This window comes from Mesocricetus auratus, unplaced genomic scaffold (assembly GCF_017639785.1).
Source record: "Mesocricetus auratus isolate SY011 unplaced genomic scaffold, BCM_Maur_2.0 Super-Scaffold_100014, whole genome shotgun sequence".
In the NCBI taxonomy this organism is placed as follows: Eukaryota; Metazoa; Chordata; class Mammalia; order Rodentia; family Cricetidae; genus Mesocricetus; species Mesocricetus auratus.
The window spans coordinates 14,477,614-14,494,555 of record NW_024429197.1 but is presented as its reverse complement, the minus strand read 5'-3'; the positions used below and the strand labels follow the sequence as shown (position 1 = coordinate 14,494,555).

The following is a 16,942-nucleotide window of genomic DNA, read 5'->3' as shown; positions in this document are numbered from 1 at the left end:
TACTAGCTCTCTGCTAGCCCCACAGGGGCAGAACACTCTGCTTTGGAGAGGGGTCAGGAAAGGCGGTCATGATCTTGAGTTCAGTGCTGAGGACTAGACCTCAGAGAAATGGCCAATGTTTCCCTTACCCTCTCTTTGGGTCTGTGGAAGGAGGGAGAGCTTTAAGACACAATCCTGCCGACAGCAGTCAAATACAGAACTCCCCCCTGGTGAACAAGCACCACTGTGGTTTTCCAGAGTTAGGGTTGAGGAACCACCCACCACTGTGCAGAGTGAATCTGCTGCCCAAGAAGAGGATGGTAAAACACAGATACCAGTTTGCTCAAGCAGAAAAGTCCTTCCAGGGGATGCCTGAGGCAAGGTGGTGGGTTAGCTCCAGAACAGACATTACTTGAGTGATTCCCCAAAGACTCGAGGAGACAGAGGGTGGGACCACGTGGGCCCAGGGCTCTCCTGGGCCCTGCTACCCTTGCTTTTATGGCTGAACTTCAAATTGGAAGACTTGTGAAGAGGAACAAAGGATAATAAAAAGATAACAAAGGGCATCAGAAGCCATTACTGAAAACGAGACACTAGCACAGTCCCAACAGCAAAGGAAAGAAGGACACCCGAACAAAGACTGGGTGGCCATTTCACTTCCAGAGGGAGCTCAGTCCTCCACAGTGAAGCTTCCAGAAAGTCGGGGGTCAGCAGCAAGGGAGGCAGTATCCAAAAGATGACAAGGGTGAGGTGGGGAGTGGCCCACACTGCCTCTGAGGGGTGCATTCCTTCACATCAGCTGCTTCGTGAGTTCTGCTTTAAGCACAATACTTCTTTGGCTTCGAGCATAACTCCTTCTTTGTGAGCTTCCTGCTGTGCCCACATAGACAACTCTCTATATGGCCTAACCTCTCCCCCAACTCCAGTCACAAACATACAAAGGAATTGTTACTCAAAGATCCATTAGGGGCCCGGAGTTTAAAATGTCACAGACTAAGTTTATATTTTCTGCTCACCTGGGTCTGTCTACATCTCTTCCCCATGTCCCCAATCTGGAATGAAATATGCTCGGTCCAGTCACCAAAGACACTTCACCGTCTCCTGCTGTTGAGTCTGCCTCTGAAACCCTGGAAAGGTGTCTCTTCCCTTCAACAGAGCCACTGCAGCAGTCCAAACCCTTACTTCTTTTAACTGGAACCCTGCCATACAACACAAACAGCAACCTGACAAGCTCTAGTCATTTGTTGGGTTTTGACAATGCACATACGAACATATCACCCAGAGTCTGCCATCTAAGCTCCAGATATACATGGCTGTGCTAGTTTGGATGACAAATGTCATCGGCTGAGCCTTTTAATACTTGGCCCTCAGATGGTGGTACTGTTGGAGAGGTTATGGGACCTTAAGGAGACAGGGCCTTGGTGGAGGGAGTGTGTCACTGGAGGAGGCTTTGATTGCTTTATAGCCTCACTCGATTCCAGTTTGTTCTCTCTGCTTTTGGTTTGAGGTTGAATACTATAAGCAAAGCTTTAGTGGGCCATTACAGAAAGAGCTAGGACAATAGCAGTGCTGGGAGAGATGCAGACTGGGACCCAGCTCAAGAGGGTTCAAAGGAAAACAAGGTCTCTATTAGCAACTGGGCTGAGACCATTTGTAGGATATTTTGGCAAAGAGTTTGCCTTCTGCTCATGCTCTAAGAACTTGCCCAAGACTAAATTTTAAGTAATGAGCTGATTTCTTTAGGAGTATTTCAAGACAGCATGACATTGTACCTGTTGTATAGTTAGTGCCAGTAACTCTTAAACAGGTCTATAATGAAAAACAGCAAGTGAGACAGAAAGAAATATAAAATGTACAGTTTGTAGAGAAAAAAGCACTTGGCAATTTAATGTTACAGCTAAGGCATGTGCTTAAAGAGAGGCTGGAATTGATAGAGATTAGCACCACTGAGGTTCCACCCAGCTAGCTAGCTACCAACCTGTGAAAGGAAAAAGCCCGGGGGGTTACTATACCTAGAATGACTTTGCCCCAGCACCTGAACAATCTTGGGTGTCATCACCCTACCATCCCCAGTCCCTGAAAACCTAGGCCTCTACCTTCACCTAGAACCCATTCTATCTCATACCTTGGTAAGTTTCTCTAGAATGTTCTTCTGTCCTCCGGGACCCTTCCTATCAGACTCAGTACTCTATATCTTTGTATTACATTTATTGACATTTACTGGTTTCTAGCCAGGGCTCATCCCATGACCTCTGCTTCAGAGGTTAGCTGGAAAGGTAAGCTGAAAAGAGTCAGCAGAAGGTAGCCTCAGGTACACTGGTTCCTGCCTGGGAAGGGGTTCTGGAACAAAGGAAAGGGCTAAGGAGTGACCTCTTTAGTGGGAATGGCAAGATCTTCCACCCGCTTGTTCAGAGGCAAATAAAAAGTTCCAGTCTTAGAGTTCTTCACAGCTATTATTCGATCAATACTTCTCATGGCCATAAAGTAACTGGGATATGAATGGCATTCTAAGGTCACACATGAATGTAAGGTCATCTTCCTTTAAAATTCCACAAAAGACGAAGTCCTGGGTCAACACTTTTAAACCCTTCTAAGGAAAACCTCTGAAGGCCAAAGTGCCACAAACAAGAAAACCATTGTGCAGCCAGGTGGTGGTGGCACATGCCTTTAATCCCAGCACTCGGGAGGCAGAGGCAGGCGGATCTCTGTGAGTTCGAGGCCAGGCTGGACCAACAGCCTCCAAAACAATACAGAGAAACCCTGTCTCGTAAAACCAAAAAAAAAAAAAAAAAAAAAAAGAAAACCATTGTGCATGACACCACACTCTCTGACACCACACTTGCTCGGCTCGGCAGCTTGGGGCAAGAAGGTTCAAGCTGAAACGGTGCCATGAACCCAGCATAGGAACCATTTCCAAGCCCTATCTGTGTCAAGGCCTTGAACACTGTTCATGCCAGCACCTTGGCAGAGGACTAGAAATGAAGAAAATGATCCAGAGAGACCAAAGGGCAGCAGTGACTGAGCACTGCGGGAAGGCCTGTTCGGTGTGGCTTATTAACCTGTGATGTGCCACGTGTAATAAGAAGCAGGACTGACCTGAGAAAAGGACTCTTGGGCCCACTTCTTCGCCAAAGCACTATCCCACTCGGGACACAGGGCTCTCAGCCTGCCCCTCTCTCACCCATATGACCATCACTTTAGTAGCAACTCAGCCTTACATAAAGAGCTTCCCAATTCTAAACATCCCAAACCCTCTCACCTGCAGGAACTCTCAGCTTCTGTATTCGTCAAAGGGTGATTTTTGTTAGTGATCACGCTTTGCAACCCTAGTACTAGTTACCCACCTCCATGTAAGTGCTAAATGAAGCACGCAGCCCCTCAGACTCCGGGGACACATGGATCTTGATGAATTCTGCCTCTCCCATTTTCAGATGTGAGACCAATGCAGGTCACCCAACTTTCCCAGCCCTCAGTTTTCTACTCTGGGAAACAGGACTGCTTCAAGGACATAAGGTGCTTGGCACACGGGCAGCTAAAGAGCCAATGTTCAATGCACAGCAGCCATCCCTGCTATTATTAATGATTCTGCAATGATGTCACCACTGCTCCACCTGTTGCTGACCATGCAATAGAGTACCCTAGGCACTGGTTCTCAGTTGACACCTCCTCTCACCATGAAATTTCAAGGTTTCCCCGTGAGGATTTACCCCAACTGCAAACTACCAAGAACAAGAACCACTCTCCCTGTGTAGAGCAGTAAACAGCAGAGCAAGAATTTGGAATCAATTATGTAGGGCCACAGATTCAACTCCAATCCTACATCACCCATCTGCCTCACACACTAACTAAGCTCTCTCAAGACAGCAGATGTAAAGATGTAAGGACAGCCTAACGATTCTACAGGGGGACTTGTGGGAGGTGGGGACACAAACCAAATTACACTTGAGAAGTACCCCCAAATCTTACTCCTTGTAGGTGTAAATCACATCCAAATTACCTGAATCTACAAGATAGCATCTCTAAGTACACACCAAGCTTAGACATTGGAAGGTTTCTTTTCTAGCATGTTTTAGAAACGATCATGAGATATAAATAGACATTATTGCTCTTCTGTTGGGAGGAGCTGTTGCCTACAGCGCTTTTCCTCCAGCATGGGTTCTGCGGTGGGCACTGAAGTGGGAGCTGTTGTTGAAGTCTTTGCCGCACTCTGTGCACTTGTAGGGCTTCTCCCCGGTGTGAATCCTCTGATGGATGATAAGACTGGAGCTCTGGTTAAAGCACTTCCCGCACTCTCTGCACTTGTACGGCTTCTCTCCCGTGTGAATTCTCTGGTGAGTGATGAGGTTGGAGCGGTCTCGGAAGAACTTCCCACACTCAAGGCATCTGTAGGGCTTCTCTCCCGTGTGGACTCTGTGGTGGGTGGTGAGCTTGGAGCGCTCGCTGAAGCACTTTCCACAGTCTGCACACTTATATGGCTTCTCGCCGGTGTGCGTCCGCTGGTGGTTGGCCAGGGTGGAGCTCTTACTGAAGCTCTTCCCACACTCTCCACATTCATATGGCTTCTCACCTGTGTGGATTCTTTGGTGGCTGACGAGGGCAGAGCTCTTAGAGAAACACCTTCCACACTCAGAACACGGATACAGCTTCTCCCCTGAGTTGGTGCTGTGGGGTCCAGGAGAGTTCATGCTCGCACTGACATCCTGAGCTTGTTTGGGTATCTCCCAGGTAGAATTTCTCCAGCGGGCACTAAAAGATGGACTTTGGCCAAAGTTCTCTCCAGGCTCATTACACTGGTCAGGAGTTCCTCCCGAGTGGAGCCTCTGATGTTTCAGTAGGTTTGAGACTTGCTTGAAGCTTTTCCAACACTCCCTACACGTGTAGGGCTTCTCCCCTGTGTGGCTTCTCTGATGGGTGATGAGACTGGAGTGGTCCCTGAAGCCTTTCCCGCACTCCAGGCACCTGGAGGGCTTCTCTCCAGCATGGGTTCTCTGGTGGGCATTGAGGTTGGAGCGCTCACTAAAACTGTTTCCACACTCAAGACATGTGTAGGGCGTCTCCCCTGTGTGGGTTCTTGGGTGGGTCACGAAGTGGCATCTCCCGCTACAGTTTTTGACCCACGCGTCACACCTGTAGGCTTTCTCTGTGAGGTACAGGCCTTGATGGTCAATGAGTTTTTCCAAGTCTTCCTCAGAGGAACACTCTTCCCACAGGGGAGCACTCCTCCACTCCCCTTCATCTTCATTCTCATTGTCCTCCCCCCAATCAGGAGGCTGGCAAACGGCTTCTGTGGTATATTTTGGCAAATCGCCAAAAACATCCTGCTCTGAAGTTTGGTCTTCATCCTCATGCTTCCAATCAAAACCTGAAAGAATAGACAGAAATGGGGTTTTTTGTTCATCCGTTGGTTAGCGTTACTGTACCTGTATTATGTATTTTGTGAATTTGGATAGCACAGATTTGGATCTTATATCCCACAGCTTATAAATGTGACTAGCATGAAAGTTATCAAGTTTTTGTGTACATGCACACTTCTAACCCTGAAAGGCTGAGGAGCGGTCTGAAATACATTACTCCCATTCTTCTAAAGTCTGTGTTTAATAATAAACAGCTCATATCAGCCTCCAGTACACTGAACAGATCCTATGTCATATAAGACTGAATCAGTCCCATAATTACCCAGATGTGTCCCAGTAAAAGCTAGACTGGCCATCTCATGCGCAGGACAACACTAAATAAGAGATGATAGGATCTATGCAATGTACAAAACCTTTTCCTATTTGATTTCCTTCATTCTTTTGGCTCAGAGACAAAGATAATATACCTGGTTCCTGAAGGGTTCTAGTAGGCCTGAGCATGGCAAACATGGCCCTGGCAGGCCTTGCTAAAAACCATTAGATTACATTCCTAAAGCTGGCCACCAAGGTCTATTGCCTTATTTGGTCACTTCCTCCTCCTGAGGCTGACCACCCAGCTATCAAAGGATTGAAGTCCCCTTTTGGCTACCCTAATTAACATGCCCAATCAAAACAAACCAACTCATCCTAACGGGGTTTTCCTTTATAAACTGCCATTTCCTATGGGCCACATCTGTCTCCCCTCTGCCAGAGGCAGCGCTTTGTCCCTCAGGGCAAATATCCCTTCCCCCTCCCTTGTTCTCCTCCTCTTTTCCCTCATCCTCTATCTCCTGTCTTTGTCCCTCTGGGGCAAATGAATCTCCTTGGTGCTGAGAACTTGGTCTCGAGGTACATTGTGCCAATTCCAGTACTTTCAGTTCCCCTCTTTGTAGAGGCTGCAGGTTCTGCCAACACCCACTGCCTCCAGGATCACCTGTATCTGGAGTTTGGGGATCTGGCAGAAGTTTAATGGCATCTTCATCTTCCATCTCACCCCAGGCCTCTTGGTCATCAGCCTCAGTACCACTCTGCCTAGATCCAGGAAGACCTCTGGCTTCTCCTACTATCTCCATGGCCCTGATCACAGTCCGAGCCCTCATCAGCGAGTCCAGCTCCTCGTAGAAGGGGCAGGTGCCTGGTGGATGGCTGCTCTTGGCTTTCCGGTAGCTTCGAAGAAGGTTCTTGAATCTGTAGCGACACTGCTCCAGCGTCCGCAAGAAGCCCAGCGCACACAGCCGCTCTGCGATGGCCCGGTACACCTGGCTGTTCTGGTGACAGGTGCGGAGTTTTTCAGAGAATGGGGACTCACTGAGAATTGCCAGGAAGGCCTTGGTCTCCTCGAAGCCCCAATGCACACCTGCTGTCAGAGTGAAGAGTTCAGAGGTGTAAGACTTAAGGAGAACTTTACCTGGTCATTAGGACTGGGGTCACCTGACATCTACGTATCTAGAACACAGGCCTCAGAAACTGTTCAAGTACCAGGGAACACAAACTTGCTTCTCAGGGGTATGCTAGGAAGGTCAGCCAAGGTATCCTCTCTCACCCTTTCAAGAGACAGTCTTGCAGAAAGGGAGAAATAAGTGGCTAGGTTTTAGCAATTGTATCACTCCCTTGGCTTCAGCCAATGAGTCACTGAGATTCATGAGATTCTCCCTGTATTCATTCAGAAGACATCCTGTCTCCTTTGTGAACTCTTCTTTCAACAATACATTGAGTATAAGCATCCCAAGGACCAGACACAAATGGACCTGAATAACCAGGTAACAGACTATAGCTCTCTGGTCAGAGTGAAAAGGGCACAGTGCAGTCTCCGTTCCAGTGCAGGTAAGTGATGTAACTGAGGAGGAAAGCATGGGGTCTGAGGGGACCACATGAACATGAGGCAGGAGCCCAGGCTCTGCTCCAACCTGTGTGGCTTTAGGTGCTTTATGTCACGGACGTCAGTGATTCTCCCTTTGCAAGACTAGGTGTTAGTCACACAATGACTCTCGAGTCTACACTGTGAGTTTCTTCTCTGTTTCACTATTTCACCCACTCTTCCTTAAACCCAAATTTGCTAGCTGTGAATTATTGGGCTGTTGTCTCAGACACTAAGAGCAACACACCTACAGAAATGAAAAATCCACTCAGGTGCCATCCAGTGACTCACTGTGGGAAGCAGCTGGGGCCTCTCCAGATCTAGCAAGGCTTTAGAGTGATTTCCCCATAACCACCCCATGTGGCCACCAGAGAAGAGTGTGAGCCTGAGGATGGTCCAGGGACTTGGCTCCTTACTCTAGTGTCACTGATATGACTCATAGTCTGAGCTGTAGCCTAGGAAGCAGCAGCCTGGCTGGCATTCATCCAGTTAAGTGCCATGTTCTTACCAATGCGGCTCTGGAGCAGAGCTGGGCCCCCTGCAATCCTGGGACCCTGGAGAGACTCCTCCGTGGCCAGGCCAGAACCACTGCAGTCTTCTGCTGCCTCCTCGGGCTCCCAGCTCCCCTCCTCTTGGTCATCCATCTCAGTGTCACTGTCACCCAGCCTGGGGAGTGCCACAGCTTCTCCTGGCCCACTCGAGGCTCTTCTGATGGTTGCCCGAGCCCTCACCAGAGCCTCCAGCTCCTCATAGAAAGGACACGTCCCTGGTGGGTGACTGTTCTTGGCTTTCCGGTAATTCCGTAGAAGGTTTTTGACCCTGTAGCGACACTGCTCCAGGGTCCGCAGGAAGCCCCGCGCCCTCAGGCGCTCTGCAATAGCCCGGTATACCTGGCGGTTCTGGTGGCAAGTGCGGAGCTTTTCAGAGAAAGGAGACTCACTGAGAATTGCCAGGAAGGTCTTGGTCTCCTCATAGCCCCAGTGCACACCCGACGCCTTCACGTCCTCCCCATCACACTGGCATTGTTCTTCCCAGGCCCTGGAGTCCTCCTGGGCTGGCTTGCTTTGCTCACTGTCCAGGATATAATCTGCAGGACTCCCATTCCCAGAATCTGGTCCTCGCTCATGCTGGGATGTGGCACTAGGCTTTGAAACTGGAACTCCTACACAAGAGGAAGAAATGACAGAGCAGAAATGACCTGTTGTACTGGTTCTCTAACTGTTCCTGAAACTCTCACCCCTCTCCCAAAAGAGACCAATGAGAAATTCCCATGCTCATCTCCCAGGAGAGAGGTGTCTAGAAGCTACATGTTGTTATTAAATGCACAACACGGCAGGGAGGCTAGTATGGATCCACAAAAGACAACAGAGGACTTCAGGCAACCCAAGCAGACTCAACTCCACTGCTGGAGGGAAGGAACACACATGGGCATATGAGCCTGCGTGCGCGCGTGCGCGCACACACACACACACACACACACACACACACACACACACGCCTGTGTGCACACATGAATGAATGTGTGTGTCTGTGTGTGTCTGTGTGTGTGTGTGTCTGTGTGTGTGTATGTCTATATGTCTGTGTGTGTCTGTGAATGTGTATCTGTGTGCATGTGTGTCTGTGCCTGTGTGTGTCTGTGTGTATATGTGTGTATGTCTGTGTCTGTGTGTGTGTGTCTGTGTGTGTCTGTGTCTGTGTATGTGTGTGTGTCTGTGTCTATGTGTGTATGTGTGTGTCTGTGTGTGTGTCTGTGTGTGTATGTGTTTGTGTCTGTGTCTGTGTGTGTGTATCTGTGTCTGTGTGTGTATCTGTGTCTGTGTCTGCGTGTGTGTGTGCGTGTCTGTGTCTGTGTGTGTATGTGTCTGTGTGTGTATGTGTTTGTGTCTGTGTCTGTGTGTGTATGTGTGTGTGTCTGTGTGTATGTGTGTGTCTGTGTCTGTGTGTGTATGTCTGTGTCTGTGTGTGTGTCTGTGTGTGTGCGTGTGTCTGTGTCTGTGTGTGTATCTGTGTCTGTGTGTGTGCGTGTGTCTGTGTCTGTGTGTGTCTGTGTCTGTGTGTGTGTGTCTGTGTGTGTGTGTCTGTATCTGTGTCTGTGTATGTGTGTATGTCTGTGTCTGTGTGTATGTCTGTGTCTGTGTGTGTGTGTCTGTGTGTGTCTGTGTCTGTGTGTGTATGTGTGTATGTCTGTGTCTGTGTGTGTGTCTGTGTGTGTGCGTGTGTCTGTGTCTGTGTGTGTGTGTCTGTGTGTGTCTGTGTCTGTGTGTGTGTGTGTGTGTGTCTGTGTGTGTCTGTGTGTGTTTTTCTCATAGCTTCATATATCAGTCTCATGAGCTCAGTTCACAAGTGTCTGCCCCCAAAAGGCAGCTCTCAATGGATGCTGAAGGGGCAGAGTTTTGAGACGGAGGGCCTGGTGCAGTTGCAGACTCAAGGTCACTACACACAGGTCATGAGCCCCAGCAGGGCCAGCTCTAGGAAGCAGCACACAGCCCAGATGGAGACCCAGCAGACTATGGGGGACTGGCTGCAAGGAGCCAGTCTTCTTCCTCCCCAGAAAGTACAGAGAGTGCAGAGTTCTGGCTCTGACGAGTGCAAACCCCTCTCTGGGAACCCGTGTCCCAGAGACAGGCAAGCTGGGCCCTGGAGCAGAGCACACTTACCTAGGCACATACCGTTCCCACAGTCATCTCCCGCAGGGTCCTGGCAGAGCTTCTCCTTGGCTTGTCTACAGGGGCTCGGGGCTTCCTGTGACACACAGAAAGGTCCCTAAATATCGTTGACACTTTAAAATCAGCCAGGAACCTGACCTGGTCTAAGAAAGATCAGGACACTTTAGTGAAGCTGTGTGTGGGGCCAGCATCAAGGTCAGTGACTGCCAGCAGGCCCAATGGGACAAAGACTATCACCCCAGGCCCTATACCCCTCTGCTGGGGGAGGCCACGGGAGAGGGGCATGGCAAGAGGACGACAAGAAAACAGCAGCTTACCTGGGACTTGGCTGCCGCCTCCCAATCTCCAGTGTTCCCCATTTTTGGAATAGCTGGGGCTTGGGGTGTGAGGACCACTGAAGAAGAGAATAAATAACCCTGTGAGGTATGAGCTGCTTCGGTTCTCTAAATCCACTTTCTTCTGCTGGGCCACACTAAGGGTGTCCCCTGCCCGGCACGCATTTCTCCACTGACTTTCCTTTTAGATGCTGGAAGTCCTAAGCTATCTTCAGTGGTGTGCCACGTGTGAGGTGCCTGCCCCCACCCTGAGCGCAGCACACAGTCACTGCCATGCCCGCACCTTCTGTGTAACTCCAGCTGGTGGAGTGTGGCAGACATCCTCTCCCATGAGCCCTTTAACTGCTCAGTGACAACATCCACCAGGCATTTGTCCTGTCGTGGGTCTTGAATTCTGCACATCCTTTCTCCCCCTCCCGAGCCTGGCCCTTGGGAGGAAAGGCCTCATTCTCTTATGTCCCCATTTCCTTGGTACTTACCACTCTCTTTCGAGAGCTGAGGCAGCATCTTGGAAAGGTCTGGATGTGTGTTCCACTGTTTCTGGGGCTGTGCCTCAGAGCAGTGAGCCACTGGCTGCAGCTGGAAGCCCTGAAACTCTGGGACTGCTTCAAAGGACCCGGACTCTTCAGCACACGGCTCCAGTCCCTACAAATGAAGCCCACACCTCCAGTCATTAGTTCAATAAGGTTCCTTCAGTGGGACAGGAATGTGTTCCAGGGGTTAATGGACTCTTATGATCCAAAGAGTGTTTCAAACACAATGAGAAAGCTAACAGACTGACTTTACTAAACGAATCAGCATTTACACTACCAAATGAGTTCTGTCCTGTTGAATTCTGGGAGGCTGGACAAGTATTTCAAGCATGATCATTATTCAAAATGTTCTTGATGCCTCAGTGGTTAAAGTTCTTGAGACACAAGCAGGGACCAGAGTTCAGGTCCCCAGAACACATGTAGATAAAAGGTAATCATGGTGGTCTATCTATAATTCCAGTTTCAAAAGGCAGAGACCAGAAATCCCAAGTTGGCCAGCAAGACTAGCCATATCAGTGGGCTCTGGGTCTGACTGGCATCAACCTCAAGCCTCTAGGTACACACACACCCATGTATATGCACACCCTTGCAAACATATATGCACATACATGTATGTATACCACACATATACACATGAAAATGGAAAGGGGGGAGAGAAATTGAGAGAAACTGTTATTAATTTCAGAATAGCAGACCACAGAGTAAGAGAAGTCACCAGGGATAAAAATGATACACCGGGCTTTATAAAATGATACAAAGGCATAACAATCCTCAATCCATGTAAGGACACACACCTTAATTCCCATGCTTCTAAGGGCACAGCCCATGATGGACAGAACCATAGCAGAAAGGGTGACTGCTGCTGGAGGCGTCAGCAGTGCTCTTGAACAGACCAAACCAAAGAAGGTGAAATGGAGATTGCTATGAGTGGGGTTAGACTCATTAGTGGGGCAAAACAGGAGAGGTGTGATTGAATTGTGAGGCAGAGCTTCTAAAGGTAGAATATAAGATCTGTCTTCAAGCCCCCATGGGTCATTCATTGCCAAGGTGGACCACATTCTAGGGCACAAAACACACTAAGCAAAATTGAGAGAGGCAGAACCCTCACCACTAGACAACCAGGGAGTGTCACTAAGCAAATTTGAAAGGACAGAATCATGACATGTGTGCTCTTGTCTGCCATGTAGGTAAACCAGAAATCATAACAGAAAGGTAGCTGGAAAGTCCCAACACACTTACAGCTCAAACAATATACAAGTAAATATTTAAGGCAAAGAAGAGATTTCAAGATAAATTTAAAAGTACTTTGATTACATGAAAATACAACTTAAAAAAATAAAAATAAAAAAACAGCCCACTCTCTTATGAAGAGTTAGATTTTGCCTCCAGAGGAGATAACGAGTCAGAGGCACATGCGCAGAAGAAAGCTCTTCCCTGTGCACCCATCGCTGTGAAGTTTGTGAGCAGCCAGGAGCAGGCAGAGCAGCTGGAGAATAAAACTAAGTCACAGGGAAAGGGGTGCAGGGAAGGCACCGTTGCTTTGTATCTTTTCTCTGTTTTAGAAGCAGTTCACCCTCTGGTCAGCTCACAGCGGTGTCATTTGAAAAACTCTAGTCTGACTCCTCATTTTACAAATGAAGGATCAAAAAGAACTTAAGTCAATCCTCATTTCTAGGCTTCATGTTTACACTGTCCAGCTCCAAAGTCCTAAGGCTTCCGTAGTTTCTTCTCTGCCACTCGTGGCAAACAGCTTGCTTATGAAAGAAATAGCACAGGGGTGGAGTATACTTTTGAAAGGCACACGCTCATGCCCTGCTCTCTGGCTTGAGATGGTAGCTTCTTGCCAGTCCCTAAAAGAACCCAGAGCAAAGCCCCCGCTTAGCCTCCCCTGCCCCCACTCTCACATCTGTTCAGACCTTTACCATCTAAACGGACAGAAAACCCTGCCACTTACAACGTATGTATTCTCAAACACAAAATCCTTACAACCAAATGTGGTCAAGCCTGAGGTCACTGGGATTTCTGATTATAACAAGTACAGAGCTGCAAGGTTTTCAAGTGAAGGTTCTAGAAGGCTGTCTTAGCCTGAAGCCAGCTACGTAACTCACAATACAGGGCAGCTGCAAGCAGGGCCCAAATTCTGTGTCACAGGAAAATTAGATACTATATCATAGGCCCTCAGAGTTCTTATAAATTCTGTGTCACAGGAAAATTAGATACTATATCATAGGCCCTCAGAGTTCTTATAAATTGTTGAACCTGTGAACTTGAATCCATAAACACGACTTTCCTTTCCGGCTCTACCACTTCACTATACAAATTTGGAAGTGTTACTGACCTCACTGTTAACTCTCTTAAAAACAGAAAAGGAGAACCTATCTTCTCAGACGGTGGCTGACTGGATGAAAGAGGCTCAGAACAGGGCCTAATGCACAGTGGGGCTCACAGAATGTCAGTGAACACCTCACCTGAGCCTCATACCCAGAGGGGTTTTAATTTGTTTCCAGATGAGGCATCTATAGTGCAGAGAGCATGGCCTTCGAAACAGAAGATCAGAGTTCAGGCTCTGGTTCACCCCTACCCCACCCCCACCCCAGTGACCTCTGGGAACCATCTGGTTTTTGAAACCCTAAGCTACAAAATGGGGACAGGAATACTATTTCTGTCTATGTGCTGCTATAAGCATCCAAAGAGATCCAGGTATGTATAGTGACTGTGTTAAACATAAAACATACTACAGACGAGGCACACTGTATGGTCCTGGGAGGCAGTTTCGATGGTGGTTAGGCATGCACACTCTAGTTAGACTTTTCCAAGTGCAGAGATTGGCTCTGCAATTCAGGATCCAATTACCTATTCTTTTCTTTGCCTCTCTAGTCTCAGTAGTAAAATTAGGCTAACAGTATCAACTACCTTATTAAACTGTGTAAGGATTAAATGAGTTAATACAAGTCAAGCAGTTAGAATACCACCTGCTACACAGCAGGGCTCAGTACACAGCAGAGCACTTGCTCAACGATCACTATTACTGCGATTTGGGGGCGATTAGTAACTCAGTCCCAGCCCCCTGCCTGGTCTAAGCAGCTTCTTGGAGAGCAGACTCTGAGCCTCACCTGCTGTCTGGTAGCCAGGGCCCCTCGATGCCAATCCTCCACCAGTGCCACAGCCTCTTCCCCGCTCTCGGGGTGTCGTGCCTGCACCCAGCTCTGCACCTCCCTGGGTAAGATGGACAGGAACTGCTCCAGGACCAGCAATTCCAGGATTTGCTCTTTGAGGCGGATCTCGGGCCTTAGCCAACGACAGCAGAGAGCCCAGAGCTGGCTGAAGGCTTCATGGGGTCCAGCTGCATCCTGGTATTGGAACTGTCTGAAACACCGGCGGGAAACTTCGGGGCTGGGGACACGGTCGTGGGCCTCCTTCTGGGGTTTGGAGTCTGATCCCCATGAGTCCTCCTCCAGTTTCACAATCAGGAGGTCTTCAGGCTCTGGTGGAGGCGTGGCCACAGCCATCACCAGGCCTGAAGGCTTCACTTAGGCGGGGCTGTCCTCATCCAGTGACTTCCTGCATTGGCAATGTGTCCTTCAAGGGACTCCTGGGGAAGGAGTGCTCCTCACGACTGAAGGCAGAAAGACAAAGGACAGAGTGAGCGAGAGGACCCAGGAGCATCGCTTTCCTCACTTCCCTCCCACCTCCCGCCTGTGAACAGCATGGGAAGACTCAGAGACGCTCCTCTGCAAAGGGCAGGAAGTAAGACCCTGATCAGGCGCGAAGCCAGCACCTAGCCCACTTCACAGGCAGACAGCTCCATGTTACATCCTTTGGGACACACGAAGTGTGTAAGCCCAGAACCCTGGGCCTCTGGGCTCTGGCCCCCCTGTGGCCTTCCTCCCTTCTACACTGTGTCCAAAAGCTAACCTTCCCTCAGGCTGGGCTCCTCCTCCACAAGGCCCGCCTTCTGAGACTTGAGACTCAGTGTCCCGCTACTGATGGGCATCTTGAAAAATCCCTCTCACTCTCCAGCCATCCTACACATCTGACATTATTCATCATCTCTAACCTGAAGTTTCTCAAAACTCCAGCCAAGATAGTCTGCCTCCTAATCAATTAGCAATGGCCAAAAGGCCTCGGGAAAAGGAAATGGCAACCGGCATCCCTGTGTTAACCAAGGCTGTCTTAACCCCCGCCCCCAGCCACGGATTCAGCCTCAGCTTACACAGCAGACGTCAATGGCAGGAAGAAGACTAAAGCTCATAGGCCTGGAAGTCCATAGCCATCTGCAAGCCTGGGCTAACAAAGCTCACCCCAACAGTCACTAGCTCACATTACTCATTTGCTTGATCTACATTAGGGGTTTACTGTTCTGGGCTGGACAAAGGGAAATGGAGATGAGCCAGACACTTCCTGTCCTGATGATGCTGTCTAGTGGAAGAGGGGGAAAAAGTCACAGATGATTATGTTAATCAAAGGTGGTAAATAGAGCATGATTTGGGAGCTGGGAAGTCGGAGGTAGCAAGCGGTTTAAAGGAATTCAACTGGGGTTAACCAGTTGACTAGGTTCTTGAGTTCTCATCACACAGAATGGGAGATGGGCACCCCAGAGAGACAGCCCATACAACAGCGTAGAACCAAATGGCCCACCCAGGAAAAGGGGAAAACTCTGGCAGCCTCAGACTGCGGAGTGTGTGAAAAGTGGGCTTCAGAGGGAGTTATGAAGACGCTATGATACCAGATTTCATTCAACATGTGCTGCACGCCAGTGATGGACCCCAAGCTGGGGAACTGAAGGTACAATCAGACTTGAGTGCTAAATAGACCTCACTGGTTGCAATGCTTGTTGAAGCTGGAGAAATGAAAATGTGGACACTTCTGCAGAGACTCCCAGAAGACAGAGGTCATTTTAAGAGACGCTAAAGAAAAGGCATGGAAGGGAGTATGCAGGAGGAACTGGCCGATGGGCGGGCCCGTAGAGGGTGGGCGGGCCCGTAAAGGCTGGGTGGGTCAGTAGATGAAGATGCCTTTCACTGCCATCAAGAATGAGGAAAGAAGTACAGGTTTAAGGATAAATACAAAAGCGAGTCCCATTACAGATGGCATGAACTTGGGTGTGGAGATTGAAGCACTATTTTAAGGTCGGACTTCCAGCTCGGGGCCTCTTCACTTCTTTGCCAGGGCCCTTGGAATCCTCTCTCCCTTGCCTGGGCTCTCCAGACCCTAAGCTGACTTCCCTACACGTCAAAAGCCCATCCCTTCCACCTCACCTGCAGACCTCTGAAAGACCCACCTCACTGCCGGCCCCTCCAACTCACTTTTCTTCGTCCCGACAAACCTCGGTGACCCTACCATCTCCAGACGCCGCATCATCTGCCCGCCCCTCACCACACACACAAACACACACTCACACGCACGCTACCTTCCCCTCTCACCTTCCCTGGCCCCCCAGGGTACCACCACCTCCTAAGCCTCCAGCCCAGCGACTGAGTCTCAGCTGCACCCCATTCGCCACTCGGACTCACCCACTTCACAACAGGGCGGAAGTGCTCCCAGGCTCCTGCGGGGGATGCTGGGACAAGAAGTCCCGACCCCGCCAGCCTGGGAACCGGGTCTCCGAGACTACAACTCCCAAAATGCATCGCGTGAGCACCGGCGGGCACCTCCCCCTTGTCGGCCGCTTCTCAGATGACGTCAGCCAATGAATGCGCCATCTTCTCATAGGCTCTGGCACCGGAACAAATCTAGCAGGGTCAACGCCTAGGGGCGAGCCCCGAAATGACCCTAACTCTTCCCATTGGTTCTGTGGTAACGGCACCACCTAGTAGGCGGAGCCTAGATTAGAAGAGGTGGGGCTCACTGAAGAAACGATGCTCACTATGTTGAGCTGGACAAACCAAGGAAAAGTAATAGTAAAAACGGAAAGAGAGTGACTGCTCTTAGGTTCAAACCTGGAACAAATGGCTGAGCTGCCTGTAGGGACTGAGGAGATCCTGGCGGTCAGGCTCGCTTTGGTATGTTAAGTAGGCATCTGAGCTCTTTGTCTCAGGTTTGAAACCTAACAACTTCAGTGACCATTCTGTTGGGCAGGAAAGAGTTGAACAGTTGAAACTACAGTTTGGAAACTACAGAGTGGTTTGGAAGAGTTCTGTACCTAATCTCTTCACTTGTGAGAACAATAACAGCACCC

General features: G+C 49.4%; 1 protein-coding gene across 6 annotated transcripts; it reads right to left on the bottom strand.

The window, feature by feature from the left end:
- Positions 1 to 4,025: 4,025 nt before the first annotated feature.
- Zscan20 (zinc finger and SCAN domain containing 20) lies at positions 4,026 to 16,375 on the bottom strand. Of its 6 annotated transcripts, none has more exons than XM_005079467.4 (8): positions 16,278 to 16,375; positions 13,878 to 14,380; positions 10,711 to 10,876; positions 10,214 to 10,290; positions 9,888 to 9,972; positions 7,739 to 8,392; positions 6,307 to 6,732; positions 4,026 to 5,341 (listed from the first exon to the last, which is right to left on the bottom strand). In XM_005079467.4, the coding sequence occupies exons 2-8, from the start codon at positions 14,271 to 14,273 to the stop codon at positions 4,110 to 4,112; spliced, it is 3,036 nt and encodes a 1,011-aa protein (XP_005079524.1). In that variant the 5' UTR covers positions 14,274 to 14,380; positions 16,278 to 16,375; the 3' UTR covers positions 4,026 to 4,109. The 6 variants fall into 6 exon arrangements, with proteins under 6 accessions (XP_005079524.1, XP_012975599.1, XP_040612527.1 ...); XM_013120145.3 differs by having other exon boundaries at positions 6,307 to 6,729; XM_040756593.1 differs by having other exon boundaries at positions 8,171 to 8,392.
- Positions 16,376 to 16,942: the final 567 nt, after the last annotated feature.